This window comes from Ranitomeya variabilis, chromosome 1, assembly GCF_051348905.1.
Source record: "Ranitomeya variabilis isolate aRanVar5 chromosome 1, aRanVar5.hap1, whole genome shotgun sequence".
In the NCBI taxonomy this organism is placed as follows: domain Eukaryota; kingdom Metazoa; phylum Chordata; class Amphibia; order Anura; family Dendrobatidae; genus Ranitomeya; species Ranitomeya variabilis.
Genome location: NC_135232.1, coordinates 249,492,376 through 249,509,310, shown reverse-complemented (window position 1 = coordinate 249,509,310; position 16,935 = coordinate 249,492,376). Strand labels below are relative to the sequence as shown.

Here is a 16,935-nt window from a genome sequence, read left to right as displayed (position 1 = left end):
ATGGAAGCAATTACTGAATGAAGGGATTCCATCCTGAAGTGCTTCAGACGAACTCTCTTGTTCAGCAATTTTAGATCCAGAATGGGACGCACCTTGCCGTTTTTTTTGGGTACCACAAAAAGGTTTGAATAGAAACCTGTGAACCATTCTTTTTCTGAGACGGGAACGATTAACCCGGCTTTGAGGAGAGAAGTGATGGCTGCGAAGAAACCAGGAACTAGAGCGGGGTCTCTTGGAGGCCGGGATTCGAAGAAATGATCCCGGGGTCGTGAAACAAACTCTATCTTGTATCCCGAGAATGCAACGGAGGGCTCGGACGGAGCTTTCTGCGACCCGCTGGCTACTGCGTGACTCTGCAGGGGTAATCGGTCCAGCACTGACACCAGAGTTTGGGACACCCGTGTTAGATTCGCCACCGATTGGGACAGAGAGGAAACCCAGCCTAGGGTGGGGGTATCGCTCTCAAGCGAAGCGGCCGAGGGATCCTGGGCAGTGGGAACAATCGGGTTGCTGCAGGCCTGACAGAGTGGAGAGGACTGACCTGAGGGAAGTTACAAGACGAACATGCAAAGTATTTGACTAAGGCAGAGGACTTAGAAGAAGAAGGACGACGACGAGAGCGGTCCCCTTTAGAGGTAGACATTTTAAAAAGGTCCCTGAAGTTAGGGGATGGGGGGCAGAGGGAAGTGTCAGCCTGCAGTGCAGCTACTCACGCTGACAAAGCGCTTCCAGACGGAAAACGCAGCCCAGCTTGAAGATGGTCCCTCAGGGTAGAAAGCCTTCGTGGAAGAGAATGCGGATCCTGCAGCAGTGCAGCCAAAGGGATCTGGCCAGTAGTCGTCCACTGCCGAGCACCGGGGAGAGAAAAGGCGTGCGTGGGTGCACTAAGATGGCGCCGGTGGGTGGAGCAACGCTGAGGGCTGATGGTCGGGCGGGAGAAAAGCCCGCCGAGAAAGGAGGAAGTGGGCGGGGAGGTGTCGTCGGAAGTAGGCCCCGGGAGAAGCCGGGACCTAAATTAGGAGTTGGCGACCGCCTGAGAGGGCCGCGGCGCCGGCGCTGCCCGGCTGGAGATGCGGCTTCTGCGGCGCGGCAGCCTGCAAGGCCGCTGCATAAAAGCAGGGAAGAGCTGCCGCAGGATCGCGCTGCCGGGAGTAGACCCCGGGGAAAGCCAGGGCCTAAATTAGGAGCCGGCGACCGCCGGAGAAACTGCGGTGCCGGCGCTGTCCGGCTGGAAGGTGCGGCCTCTGGAGCGGCGCGGCAGCCTGTGAGCTTGCTGCCTGGGGGGGGGCCTGGCTGTGGCCGTACGTAGGCCCTGGAGGAAGCTGGGGCCTAGATTAGGAAAACAGCGACCGCCGGAGAGGGCCGTGGCGGTGAAGCGCAGGGGAGAGCACGGCTGTCAGAAAATCAGATGAAAGAGTGGTCGCAGGGAACACGGCGCGGCTGCCTAAGAGGCCACCGCGCAAGGTGCAGAGAAAAGTGATGCAAAAGCGGCGATGAGCCCTGGCCACTCCTGAGACCCCTTTGGGAATGGGGAGCAACGCCGACCAGGCCGAAGATAGCCTGGAACACTGTGCCGAGCAAAAAGGGGAACCCAAGGGACCCCCCGGGACTAAAGGAGGGGATCTGGGAATACTCACCTAAAAACATCCCACGCCATCCATTACTAACCTCGAACCTTGGGGAAGGTATCAGACGTCCATTGGAGCTGATGATGGACGCCCTCATCTCCGCCAACCGACAGGCTCTGGTGGGCGAGTGGGTGGGGGACGGAGCCAGGACCGGACTTCTGAGCACGCTTGTGTGCTAGGATCTTGGTCCTGGAGAGGGATCTATGAGGATATGGGGTGGCAGTACACGCCGTACTCATAGTCCGCCTTGTGGGAATACAGGTGTGACTGTTCACCCTGTATCCCTTCCGGAAAACCTGAAAAGAAACTACGCATATTGAGGTAGATAAGGGTCTAATGAAAGACCCGTGTCCACCTCCTACTGACACTAAGCTAAACTGAAGAGCATAATGCCAGTCGGTGGAGTGTACACTGCAGAGGAGGAGCTAACTTTTTTTGTGCATAGTGTCAGCCTCCTAGTGGCAGCAGCATACACCCATGGTTCCTTTGTCCCCCAATGAAAGGCGATAGATAAAGACACATATGCATGTTTTTCTCAATATCTGATATGAAATCAGAATATACCTTTCCCGTTTAAGGTCAATTAGGAAACCATAATCTATGTGTATGTATGTATCAAGCCACGCCCACTCCACATAGCCAGATTACACCGCTGTGCTCATAATAGGAAGTTGCTGCGCAGGTGTGAGGTGAAAATGAGAGGCGTGAGGGGGAAAATGAGAGGCGTGAGGGGGAAAATGAGAGGCGTGAGGGGAAAAATGAGAGGAGTGAGGGGAAAAATGAGAGGAGTGAGGGGAAAAATGAGAGGAGTGAGGGGAACAATGAGAGGAGTGAGGGGGAAAATGAGAGGAGTGAGGGGAAAATGAGAGGAGTGAGGGGGGAAAATGAGACGAATGAGGTCCTGCTGCAGTATGAGGCTGTGCATAGAGAAGAGTGAGGCGCTGCAGGTGGAGGCTGTGTGTAAGGCCACATTCACAAGTTCAATATTTGGTCAGTATTTTACCTCAGTATTTATAAGCCAAAACCACAAGTGGGAGAAAAATACAGAAGTAGTGACGTTTTTCTAATATACTTTTCCTCTGATTGTTTTACTCAAAGTTTCAGCTTACAAATATTGAGGTAAAAACACTGACCAAATAACGTATGAGCAAGGTCTAAAGGAGAAAAGTGTGGTGCTGCAGAAGAAGTAGGCTGTGTATACGATACGCTTTATTGCAATTAGTGCAATTTCTCTCGGGATAAAGTGTTTCCAATTGATGTGAAATGTTTTTATGTGCAATATAATCATTATAATTTGTTATAACTAACCACAGTGACTATGCCCGGGCAACACCGGGCTCTTCAGCTAGTTAATATTTGTCAAATGCCAGAATAATGAGAGAGAAGGTTTTAAGGCATTTTTATTACTTTCTGCAAAGTCAAAAGTTTACTTACACTTCATTAGTATTTGGTACTATTAAATTGTATGACTTGAGTCAAACATTTGGGATATCCTTCCACAAACTTCTCACAATAGTTAGTTGGAATTTGGGCCTATTCCCCCTGACCAAACTGGTGCTTGCACCTGCCGTTTCAGATGTGCCCACACATTTTCAATAGGATTGAGATCAGGGCTTTGTGATGGCCACTCTAAAATATTGACATTGTTATATTTAAGCCACTTTGTTACCATTTTGGCGGTATGCTTTAGGTCACTGTCCATTTGGAAGACCCATTTCCGCCCAAGCTTTAACTTCCTGGCTGAGGTCTTGCGATGGTTGTGCAGTATTGCCACATAATCATCTTTTCTCATGATGCCATCTATTTTGTGAAGTGCACCAGTTCCCCCCCCCCCCCCCCCACAGCAAAACAACCCCACAACATGATGCTGCCACCCCCGTGTATCATAGCTGGGATGGTGTTCTTGGGCTTCCAAGCGTCACCCCTTTTCCTCCAAATGCAAAGATGGTCATTATGCCCAAAACGTTCAATTATACACTGCTCAAAAAAATAAAGGGAACACAAACAGAAAATAACTCCAAGTAAATCAAATTTCAGTGAAATCAAACTGTCCACTTAGGAAGCAACACTGTTTGACAAACAATTTCACATGCTACTGTGCAAACGGAATAGACAACAGATGGAAATTATTGGCAATTATCAATACACAATAAAGGAGTGGCTCTGCAGGTGGGGACCACAGACCACATCTCAGTACCAATGCTTTCTGGCTAATGGTTTGGTCACTTTTGAATGTTGGTTGTGCTTTCACTTTCGTGGTAGAATGATATGGACTCTACAACCCACACAAGTGGCTCATGTAGTGCAGCTCATCCAGGATGGCACATCAATGCAAGCTGTGGCAAGGTGGTTTGCTGTGTCTGTCAGCGTAGTGTCCAGAGGCGCTACCAGGAGACAGGCCAGTAAACCAGGAGACGTGGAGGGGGCCGTAGGAGGGCAACAACCCAGCAGCAGGACCGCTACCTCAGACTTTGTGCAAGGAGGAACAGGAGGAGCAATGCCAGAGCTCTGCAAAATGGCCTCCAGCAGGCCGCAAATGTGCATGTGTCTGAAAAATGGTTAGAAACCGACTCCATGAGGATGGTGAGTGCCCAACGTCCAGATATGGGGGTTGTGCTCACAGCTCAACACCGTGCAGGACGCTTGGTATTTACTACAGAACACCAGGATTAGCAAATTTGCCACTGGCGCCTGTGCTCTTCACAGATTCACACTGGTTCACACTGAGCACATGTAACAGACGTGACAGTCACGTGGAGAGCAATCTGCTGACTGCAACATTCCTTAGCATGACCGGTTTGGCAGTGGGTCAGTAATGATGAGCGGTGGCATTTCTTTGGAGGGCCGCCCAGCCCTCCATTTTCTCGCCAGAGGTAGCCCGACTGATATTAGGTAGAGATGAGATCCTCAGACCCCTTGTGAGACCATATGCTGGTGCGGTTGGCCCTGGGTTCCTCCTAATGCAGGACAATGCCAGACCTAATGTGGCTGGAGTGTGTCAGCAGTTACTGCAAGATGAAGGCATTGAAACTATGGACGGCCCTGTCCGTTCCCCAGACCTGAATCCGACTGACCACATCTGGGACATCATGTATCGAACCATCCACCAACATCACGTTGCACCACAGACTGTCCAGGAGTTGGTGGATGCTTTAGTCCAGGTCTGGGTGATCCCTCAGAAGACCATCCGTCGCCTAATCAGGAGCATGCCCAGGCGTTGTAGGGAGGTCATACAGGCACGTGGAGGCCACACACACTACTGAGCACCATTTCCTTGTCTTGAGGCACTTCCACTGAAGTTGGATCAGCCTGTAACTTCATTTTCCACTTTGATTTTGAGAATCAATCCAACTCCAGACCTCCGTGGGATATTAGTTGTGATTTACATTGATAATTTTTAGGTTTTATTGTTCTTAACAAATTCCGCTATGTAATGAATAAAGATTTAACTGGATTATTTCATTCAGCGATATCTAGGATGTGGGATTTTAGTGTTCCATTTATTTTTTTTGAGCAGTGTAGTTTCATCGGACCACAGAGCATGTTTCCAAAAATAAAGGTCTTTGTTCCTGTGCGCATTGCAAACATTAATCTGGCTTTTTTATGTTTGTTTTGGACTAATGGCTTCTTCCTGGGCCTTTCAGCCCATGTTCATACAGTACTCGTTTCACGGTGGATACTGACACAATCTTACCAGCTTCCGCCATCATCTTCACAAGGTCTTTTGCTTTAGTCCTTCGGTTGATTTGCACATATCGGACCAAAGCACGTTCAACTCTGGGACACAGAATCAGTCTCTGTCCTGAGCGGTATGATGGCTGGACGTTCCCATCTTGTTTTTACTTCTGTATAATTCTTAGTACAGATGAACAAGACACTTTCAGTTATCTTGAAATTGTAGTCAAGGATGAGCCATACTTGTGCAAGTCCACAATACTCTTCCTGATCTCTTGGCTGATTTCTTGAGACTTTCCCATTATGCTACACAAAGAAGCAGTGTGTTTCAGGTGTGCATTAAAATACCTACCTTGTATCTCCAATTAACTCAGATGTTGCCAAAAAATCCCAGAAGCTTCCAAACACATGACATCATCATATGGACAGTCCAGAATTGTTTAACGGCATAGTAAGCTTAGTGTATGTAATCTTTTGACTTTGCAGCAAGTAATAAAAATGCATTAAAACATTCTCTCTCACTCATTATTTTGGCATTTAGCAAATAATTATGGTAACCCTAATTGACCCAAAACGGGAAAGATTTATTCTGATTTCATGTCAGATATTGAGAAAAACATGCATATGTGTCTTTTATTATAGTGCATGCAAACTTCTTGTTTCAACTGTACATGAGAGTTATGCAATCCTAGACCCATCAAAAACCAAATATTAACAGCAAAAATCTATATACAGTCTGGAATGTGGAAAACTACAAATTAGAGATTGGGCACTAATATCTACAGAAGCCACAGATTCCAATAATGTGAACGGCACCATCATTCAACTGGACAAATGTTAAGAGCCGACTTCACAAATGACCCTCCGAGAATATAAGAATATCTATGAGCTAAATTGCTCTAATTTGTCACACTTATTACACAGTGTAATGGTGAATCATTGCAGGAGCAAGAAGGGCACGAATAAGAGCTTCTCACAATGTATCTTAATTGTTAGCTAAACTCACAAGCGCACTCCAGCAGAAACAGAATCTTTCTTATGATATCTGCAGGGCCACTGAAATTAAGGGCAGCAAACTGAAATGATACTGTACCTGTGGTTGGCCAATGGCTGCACTCTTTTTAACCCCTTGACTCCCGAGGGTGGTCTACAATTCTGACCACGTCACTTTATGAGGTAGTAACTCTGGAACGCTTCAACGGATCCCGGTGATTTGTTTTTTTGTGACATATTGTACTTCATGATAGTGGTATAATTTCTTTGATATGACCTGCATTTATTTGTGAAAAAACGGAAATTTTTGCTGGAAATTTTCCAGCAAAATTTACAAAACCATTTTTTTTTTTTTTAGAGACTACATCACATTTGAAGACACTTTGAGGGGTCTATATAATAGAAGATACCCAGAAGTGACACCATTCTAAAAACTGCACCCTTAAAGATGCTAAAAACCCACAATCGAGACGTTTATTAACCCTTTTTTAAATTAACATTTAACTTTTTTTTCACAACAAATTGACTTCAGATCCAATTTTTTTTTTTTTTTTTTTGACAAGGGCAACAGGAAAAAATGGACCCCAAAATTTGTTGTTTAATTTCTCCTGAGCATGCAGATACCCCCCCATGGAAAGAGCGCCATTTGACTTTTTGAATGCAAAATTTGCTGGAACAATTGGCGGATGCCATGCCGTGTTTGGAGAGCCCCTGATGTGCCTTACTAATGAAAATCCCCCTCAAGTGACTCCATTTTCGAAACTAGATCCCTCAGGGAACTGATCTAGATGTGTGGTGAGCACATTGAACCCTCAAGGTGCATCAAAGAAGTTTATAATGTTGAGCCATAAAAATAAAAAAAATAACATTTTCCCCACAAATATGTTTTTAGCACAAAATATTGCATTTTCATACGGAAAAATGTAATTGAAAAATACGGAAATTGCACAATACAATTTGTAGTGTAAATTCTCTTAAGTACATCGATACCTCATATGAGGGCAAAAACTACTGTTTGGGCGCACGGCAGGGCTAAGAAGAGAAGGAGTGTCATTTGAACATCACGTCCCATTTGGAGAGCCCCTGATGTGCCTAAAATGTGGAAATCCCCCACAAGTGACCACATTTTGAAAACTACAACCCACAAGAAAGTTGTGTGGAGAGCACCTTGAAGCCCCCAGTGCTTCATAGAAGTTTATAACATTGAGGCGTGAAATAAAAAAAAAATAAAAATCTAATTATCCCCACAAAAATGTTATTTTGGCCCCAAATTTTGCATTTTCATAAGGGTGGAGATATTACACCATACAGTTTGTTGTGCAATTTCTCTTGGGCATGCCGATACCCCATATGTGGGAGAATACTACTTTTGAGGCACAGTGCAAAGCTAAGGGAAGAGGCACTATATTGGAGTTCAGATTTTGCTGGAATGTTTCGTTGGTGCCATGACACATTGGCAGAGCCCCTGAGGTGCCAGAACAACAGAAACCCCCTATATGTGAACTCGTTTTACAAACTACACCTCTCAATGAATTCATCCATTGGTGCAGTGATCATAACACATGTGCCTCACAGAATTTTATGCACAGTGCAAAGCTCAGAATGCAAGGAGCTCCAGATTTTACTGTTATGGTTTGCAGGTGCCATGACCAACTGGGAGTGCGCCCATGAGGTGCCAGAACAACAGAACCCCCATAAGTGACCCCATTTTATGAACTACACCTCTCAATGAATTCATCTAGGGGTGCAGTGATCATATTGACACCACTTCACAGAACTTTATACCACTGGGCAGTGAAGAAAAAATAACTACATTTTTACCACCAAAATTTTTTTTATCCTCAGATTTTACATTTTCACACAAGTGGGTAAAAATGGCACCACCATTTGTCCCAAAATTTCTACTGAATGTGGCAATACCCCATATGAGGCTCTACAGTACTACCTAGCAATACGGAGAGACTCGGGAGGAATGGAGCGCTATTGCCTTAAGTAGCGAAGATTTTCCTAAACAGCTTGCGGCCTCCATATATTTTGTGGGAGAAGATGACGTTTTCAGCAGTACCATGTTTATTTATATCTGTCTTTCTAATTGCGTTTTATTCCACTTTTTGTTCGGCGGTATGATAAAGCATTGAGTTTTGCTTTGTTTTTTTCTTTTTTTATGGTGTTTACTAAAGGAGTTAACTAGTGGGACAGTTTTATAGGCTGGGTCGTTGCGGACGTGGCAATACCAAATACTTTTAGGGCTTATATTTTTACATTCAAATATTTATTTATTCATAGATACATTATCTTTTGATTTATTTTTGATTTTTTTAAATATATTTACGATTATTTAATTTTTAAAAACTTATTTTACTGGGCATGATTAGCAAGTTTCCTAGCTCTGGTGACCCAGATGTCGTCATGAACACATCGAGTCACCATGGCAACAATAGAGATCCTGCGTCACGCCGCGGTATCTCCGATCCAGAGGCAGAGGAACTGTCAGCTCACTCATGGAATGCTGCGATCTTGTTCGATCGCAGCATTTCGGAGGTTAAAGTGTCGGAAGCGGAGAGTGACCGATCCTGGCACTTTGTGGCGGCGATCGGGCAGACGTAATAATCCATCCCTGGTCAAATGGGCCCAGGGCACATGGACGGATTATTACGTCTGATGTCAGAAAGGGGTTATAAGGTTCAACCTGTAGCCACTGGCCAACTGCATATGCAGGGCCTCAGCCCATGTTCGAAGATGACAAGCCAGTGTACGAGTAAGATTCTGGTTCTGATTACCGATCCAGTCAACACCTGGGGTCGGGGGGGTTGAGATCTTATCTCTTATCTTTTAGGGAAGAGAGGCTCATGCATTATTGAAGTACCTATACTCTTTCCCTTTATCCCCTCCATTCCCCTAGTATAATGTGATTAGACAGGTCTTTTATCACCCGCACTATGTAACCTTTTGTCAGTAGGTTAACCCGTTTGCTACAGGCTGGCAAGATGTGTAATACCCAAATAAGTAAAATAAGTGAATGACAAAGTATGTAACGAGTATTTATGGCTGATGCTGGGCTGATGAGGTGGGCAGAGCCGATGCATGAAGGAGCACTGTGTGGCACCATGGCTAGCAGTATGCACAACATACTTTAATGTAGGAAAAAGCAATCAGATGGGTTACAAACACAATGGCCAACATGACCACAGCACATGTAGACAGTGGCCCAACAACGCAGTGTGCTAATCCTAGAACAGTCTGTAATATAGGACTTTCACTTTGATCAGCACGCCATACAAAAAATGGGTTACTGGTGGTTTCAATAATCTGACACCATACACTATTGTGTCACAAACACTCCCATCAAAACTGTTATCCCCCTTAATATACAGTATAGCAATCATTATACAGCACTGCGTACTTTCAATTGCTCATTTTGCCCTTCTACCCAGTTAATTCTTCTGTTTTTCATTAGGTTTATGACAGCACAAAACTGACTAGCTGAATCCTAAATTATGTAGAAACAGGAGGTCAATTTACCCTATATGAGTCATGGGTCACTGCAAAAGTCAATGGCAAGGAGCAGAGCAGCTGGGTGCTGGGTCAGGAGTTGAAGAGGGGAATCATTTCTGCAAGGAAAAGTGTTCCTGTTTCCATATAGAGCAGAGAAAAGAGAAGGATTAGCTGGGTAGAAAGGCAAAATGAGCAACTGTAAATACATACTGCTATATGAGGATAGCAATATAGAAAAGGGAACCTGTGCCCGGCATCGCGCTCCTGTGCAGGCGCACTTCTCTGCCCTGTTGAGGGCTGAGCAAAGTACTGCAGTGCGCATACACAGGAAAAGGCCAAAGAGCCTCGGCGCATGCGCACTGCAGCACTTTGTTCTGCCCTGAACAGTGCAGAGAGCAGTACGCCTGCGCAGGAGCTCTATGCTGGACACTGTGTGGATGATGTAGGATGCGTCATCCACACGAAAAAGGGAAGGATGGCGGCGAATACAAGAAGAGAGGAGGACACCCATCGGACCAGACTACCCAGTAGGCGAGTATAATAAAAGGTCTTTTTCTTGTCTTGCAGGACTTGGGGTGGAATGTATGGAGCATATTAGAATGCTGTATATCAGAGCTTACAGGTTCTGGTCTTGCCTCTTATGGGGAAAAACCTGGTGACAGGTTCCCTTTAAGATAAACACTTTGATGAGCGTGCTTCTTGATCAAACCTAGCTTCCCCTATCACTGCATTTATCGTCGTAATCTAAAAGGCATCCATACTGCGTGACATGACCGAGGCTGTCCGAATCTCCTCAAAAGCACGCATTTCCCCATACTCTTCATCAGCCAATCTACACTGATAAGTGGGCTCCTGATTAATCCAAGCACATGAAGAAAGGTTTATCAGTCTAAAGTCGACATGTCTTGTTACCAGTTTGTGGAAAAGAAAACAGAATGTCTACAGAAATTACAAGCATGTTCGCCCTGTAAGTTCACGCGTGGCAAATTTTGCAGCATTTTTTCCCTGTAGCCAAAATCTTAAAGGGGTTGTCCACTACTTGGACAACCACCTCTGAAACTAAATGTTAGGCCCTGATGAAATAATAAAGCCTATACTCACCTCCCGTGTCGGCACCGTTCCAGTGTAGGCACTCGCGGTGGGAGGAGCTCTGCCTCCAGCTCCTCCCTCCACATAGAATTGTATCTGTAGCAGCCGCCATCACCTAGCTCAGTAATGGGAAAGTGTCTGCACTGGATACAGCTTATATAATACATACACAATAACTGATCAATTCTGACAGAGAAAGAAGCGGATTTATCTTATAAGATAGATATATTATACAGTTGCTTATTTTGATGTGTATTAATTTATGTAATAAAAATTACAATAACAGTTTTCTTTAAGTGTTAGTGGTGTTCAGAAGCTGCAGGAGTCAAGATAATAAGGGGCGAAGTGACATCAAAGCTCTACATGTACATCTGCAGTTTGTTTGTAACCAGCAATACTTAAAATACCATAGAAAATGACAGCAACATTTCTTTAATCCATCTTCTGATCGTCCAGCACTTGTTTCTACTGGCTTAGTAAGCCTCGAGCATTATATAGTGTATAGCCTTCCATTAATCCAGAGTATTTCATGGCTTAGTAATGCTAGAGCCTTCCTACATCATTATTCCATGTCACAATATCCGGCATGTATCTGTTAATTCTCATTACTCAGGAATGGATGGAGAGTCTGCGCCATCTCAGAAGCCAGAGGACGCCTAATTCCATGAAAGCACTCAGCGGGCGATGCCTACCTGCGCATTTACATAACTCGCACGCTCAGATGTATCGCCTTCAGCAGCGCAGAGTTAGAGTACACAGAAGCGCCAGGAGTCTGGACAACACTCAAGTGCCGAAGGAAAAAGGAACATGCATTGTGAGAAGACACAAAGCTCCTTCAGTCTCACGCTGTGTCTGCAAGAACGTTACCGGCTCCGAAGCTGTGGAAAAGTACTACAAAGCACAGCAAGATCGCCAGGTCTGGAGACAATATTCATTATCACATCTGTGGCTGATGCTCTCAGATAATGACAAAAGCATAACTATATAAAACTGCACAAAGACGACTTGTCTCTTCCCCGACTGCCATATTACTGGAAAATAAAACGTATAAAAAAACCCCCAAAACAAAACACTTATTGTCGTCCACCCAAAACTGCGCCATAGAAATAACAGCCAGCCTAAATATCATTACATCTCATCCTGGAGAAGACCAAGCAATGACAAAGGCACAACAGTCACAGCCAGGAGAGCATCCCATAGTCTGATAAAATGGATCTCTTTAACAAGATGCCAGAAAAGGGGTAAATTCTCCACAAACAGAGCAACGGAATGGCTATTCTATTGTAACACCAAAACAAAGATTATTACTTAAAGGGATGCACAAGGTTTTTGATCAAAGAGCATCCTGTGAATATAGAGTCAGGAGTAGCCGCCCCCTGCCATCCCAGTGCCAACTCTCCACTGCGGCATCTGGGCTGCGCTGATGTACAGTTGAAACCAGAAGTTTACATACATGCCCTATATAAAAAGACACATATGCATGTTTTCTTCATGACTTGAGAATAAACCTTTTTAATAATAAACGTTTTAGGTCAATTAGGATTACCATAATTATTAATATTTGCCAAATGCCAAATAATGAGAGAAATGCCTTAGCACATTCTTATTACTTTCTGCAAAGTCAAAAGTTTACATACATTTCATTAGTATTTGGTATCATTGCCCTTAAGCTGAATGACTTGGGTCAAACGTTTAAGATCTCCCTCCACAAGCTTCTCACAATAGTTGGTCAGAATTGGGCCCATTCCTCCTGACAAAACTGATCCAGGTTTGTAGGTCGCCTTGCTGACATCTGCCTTTTCAGCTGTGCCCACACATTTTCAATAGGATTGAGATCAGGGCTTTGTGATGACCGCTCTAAAATATTGACTTTGTTATCCCTAAGCCACTTTGTTACCATTTTGGCAGTATGCTTCGGGTCATTTCCACCCAAGCTTTAACTTCCTGGCTGATGTCTTAAGAAGTTGCTTCAGTATTGCTACATAATCTTCTTTTCTCATGATGCCATCTATTTTATGAAGTGCACCAGTCCCTCCTGCAGCAAAACAACCCCACAACATGATGGTGCCACCCCCGTGTTTCACAGTTGGGATGGTGTTCTTAGGCTTCCGAGTTTCTCCCTTTTTCCTCCAAAGGTAAAGATGGTCGTTATGCCCAAAAAGTACAATTTTAGTTTCATCAGGCCACAGGACATATCTCCAAAAATTAAGGTCGTCGTTCCCGTGTGCATTTGCAAACATTAATATGGCTTTATTATGTTTGTTTTGGAGTAATGGCTTCTTCCTGGCAGATGTTGATACAGTACTCGTTTCACTGTGGATACTGACACAATCTTACCATTTCCGTCATCATCTTCACAAAGTCTTTTGCTTTTGTCATTGGGTTGAAATGCACATGTCAGACCAAAGCACGTTCATCTCTGGGACACAGAACCAGTCTCCTTCCTGAGCATTATCATGGTTGGACATTCACATCTTGTTTGTACTTGCATATACTTGCTTGTACAGATGAACGAGGCACCTTCAGGTACCTTGAAATTGTACCCAAGGATAAGCCAGACTTGTGCAAGTCCACAATTCTCTTCCGGATTTCTTGGCTGATTTCTTGAGACTTTCCCATGATGCTACACAAAGAAACAGTGTGCTTCAGGTGTACATTAGAATACATCTACAGGTGTCTAACTCAGATATTGCAAAAAAAAAACACAAAACTGTTAGAAGCTTCCAAACACATCATCATATAGGCAGTCCAGAATTGTGCACACGTTGCAGATTTGACTGTGGAATTTTCTGTGCAGATTCTGCATTTCTTGGCAGAAAACGCAGTTCAGAATCTGGGCCTTTTTTTGGTATGTGCACACGTTCCAGATTTTTGTGCGGATTTCTTCCTCTTTTTACCCCTGCAGGTTTCTATTACGGAATGGGTGCAGAAAAGCAGCAGATCTGCAAAAAGAATTGACATGGTCCTTTTTTGAATCTGCTGCGTTTTCTGTGCAGATTTTTCCGCACCATTAGCACAGCATTTTTTTTTTTTGCCATGGATTTACATTGTACTGTAAATCACTTGCGGAGCTGCAGCGTTTCTGCAAGGCAATAAACGCTGCGGATCCGCAGGAAATCTGCAATGTGTGAACATATACTAAGATTACTATGCCTTTAGGGTATGTAAACTTTTGACTTTGCAGTAAGTAATAAAAATGCCTTACAACATCCTCTCCTCTTTCATTCTGGCATTTGACAAATATTAATAACTAGATGGATGCCCGATGCTATTGCATCGGGAGGGTGGTGACGTCCCAATGGGGGCAGGCTTTGCGGCACTGAGATTCTCTCATTCCCAAGCCCCATATAATGATGCATAATGGTGGATTATGGCCCCATAAGATGCTCCATAGAAACATTCGCCCCATATGCTGCGATAAAAAAAAAAAGTGACATACTCACCTCTTGTCCTGAGCACCGCTTCGTCTTTCACGTCCTCTGCAGTGACTGTTCAGGCAGAGGGCAGCGCACACACTAAACACGTCATTGCGCCCTGTGACCTGAACGTCACAGCCAGAGGACGGAGCAGCACGCTGCGGTGGAACGGGGACAGGTGAATATCGGAATGCTCACCCTCCTCCGTTATACTCACCTGCTCCCGGCGCGGTCCCTGGCAGCTTCTCACTGACAGATGGTCTCCGGGAGCCGGCAGCTTCTTCCTATGTTCAGTGGTCACAACATACCGCTGAACACAGGAAGAAGCTGCCGTCACCGGAGAAGCAGGGACATGCAGAGACGCGCCGGGAGCAGGTGAGTATGATGGACAGCTGCCGCTCTCCCTCCCCCGCAGACCCGGAAGGTCCGCCGATGACCTGCTAGTGGTACTGCACGAGGGCCTGGTACCACCAGTGGGTGCCATATTGGAATACCCTTCACTTGAGCATTCCCATATGGCGGTCGACGTACTTCCGATGTGGCGTGGTGGATTGTGGGATTCGAGAACGTCCAGACGGAAGTGGATGACAGACAATTGAAGGCAATTATTATATAAATAGATGGTAATCCTGATTGACCTTAAACGGGAAAGGTTTATTCTGATTTCATGTCAGATATTGAGAAAAACATACATATGTGTCTTTATATATAGTGTATGTAAACTTCTGGTTTCAATTGTAGATGCAGGATTGACATCATGTGGTTGATGTAGCCAATCAGTGAGCTTGACAGTGATGACAACATAGACAACAACAGAAAGCAGAGCCTGGTGTGTGTACACAGCAGCCACGTGATGTCAGTGTGATGTCACCGCTGCAGCCACGTCCACAAACACTTGGGACTAATGGGTGATGGAATGGGAAGGGGGCAGTACATCTGACTTTATTTTTTCATTAATCCATTGGCTTTGTGTATGTGAAATTAACACACGGGCAATCACTTTAAAGATGATCTGTCATCAATTACTAATAGTAACCAAATATTTTTACCATTTTCTTCTGTAAAGAGGATTTCACATGGCAAAGCAAACATGACAATTTATACAAAATAAGAATTTCAGCCTCATGCACAGCACATTGAAAATGTAATTCTTTATCAAATGTAATAGTTTTGAGGCAATTGCTAATATACCAGTATTACAGGTCCTCTTTATGTACTTGTTAGTACAACCTCTCTCAGATTGCAGAGCACTCTTGTCCACAAAATGGCCGCTTGTGGATGCGCATGTGACCAGAACATCAGCCTCCACTAAAATATATATATATATATATATTTTTTATTTTTTTTTCTGGGTAGCTTTCACTAGAGCTTTCGTACCGTGATCTAGAGCGCTTCCTGCTGTTTCCAGGGTTGTGTGCAACACGATAAGAACATGGGAAGTCTCTACCTCTGTCTTCCTCCCTTCTTCTTTCTGTAGTCTGAGGAGGTTTTCTGGGTGATCTTGAACGTGATCTAAAAAAAATTAGTATTATGAAAGTACGGGCAAATATAAATGTGCACTTGCATGTATAGCGGAAAAGTACTATAGTGCTGAGTAGGAACACAGTCGTTGCTTTTCCTAATACATGGATTTACAGATTCCGATAATTCAGTGTGGCCTTGGTCTGAAGTCGGATTGCTTGTACGTGTTCATTAAATAAAGGTACCTTCACACGAAACGACATCGCTAGCGATCCGTGACGTTGCAGCGTCCTGGCTAGCGATATCGTTTCGTTTGACACGCAGCAGCGATCAGGATCCTGCTGTAATGTCGCTGGTCGCTGAATAAAGTCCAGAACTTTATTTGGTCGTCCGATCGCTGTGTATCGTCGTGTTTGAAAGCAAAAGCAACGATACCCAGCGATGTTTTACACTGGTAACCAGGGTAAACATCGGGTTACCAAGCGCAGGGCCGCGCTTAGTAACCCGATGTTTACCCTGGTTACCAGCGTAAAAGTAAAAAAAACAAACAGCACATACTTACATGCGTCCCCCAGCGTCCGCTTCCTGACACTTACTGAGCGCCGGCACCTAAAGTGAAAGTGAAAGCACAGCGGTGACGTCACCGCTCTGCTGTTAGGGCCGGAGCTCAGTCAGTGTCAGGAAGCAGACGCTGGGGGACGCATGTAAGTATGTGCAGTTTTTTTTTTTTACTTTTACGCTGGTAACCAGGGTAAACATCGGGTTACTAAGCGCGGCCCTGCGCTTAGCAACCCGATGTTTACCCTGGTTACCCGGGGACCTCGGCATCGTTGGTCGCTGGAGAGCGGTCTGTGTGACAGCTCTCCAGCGATCAAACAGCGACGCTGCAGCGATCGGCATCGTTGTCGCTATCGCTGCAGCGTCGCTTCGTGTGAAGGTACCTTAAGTCTTCCAAAATATGGAACATAAGCAAAGATCATCAACGCAGGTTCATATAAATGGTACTAGACAAGGAAGAGGAAAGTTAAGCGGCGTCAGTCAGGCAGCTGCTTTCAGTCTAATGTCCACAATGATGGTAGGGTGCCCAACCATTAGAAAAGGCTGTCAGAACATCGTAGATATTCTGCTAAAAAGCCAAGAGCAAATTCTGTACATTCTGCGAGTGTTTTGTATAAGGC

At 44.9% G+C, this 16,935-nt stretch overlaps 1 protein-coding gene across 6 annotated transcripts in view; it reads right to left on the bottom strand.

Moving 5' to 3' along the window:
• The window catches only part of SFSWAP (splicing factor SWAP), a 183,956-nt gene that overhangs the window by 33,480 nt on the left and 133,541 nt on the right, over positions 1–16,935 (bottom strand). For all 6 annotated transcript variants that reach the window (XM_077293315.1, XM_077293317.1, XM_077293316.1 and 3 more), the window contains one exon: positions 15,674–15,808. In XM_077293315.1, the coding sequence (XP_077149430.1) occupies positions 15,674–15,808 (135 nt within the window). The remainder of the gene's footprint in view (positions 1–15,673; positions 15,809–16,935) is intronic.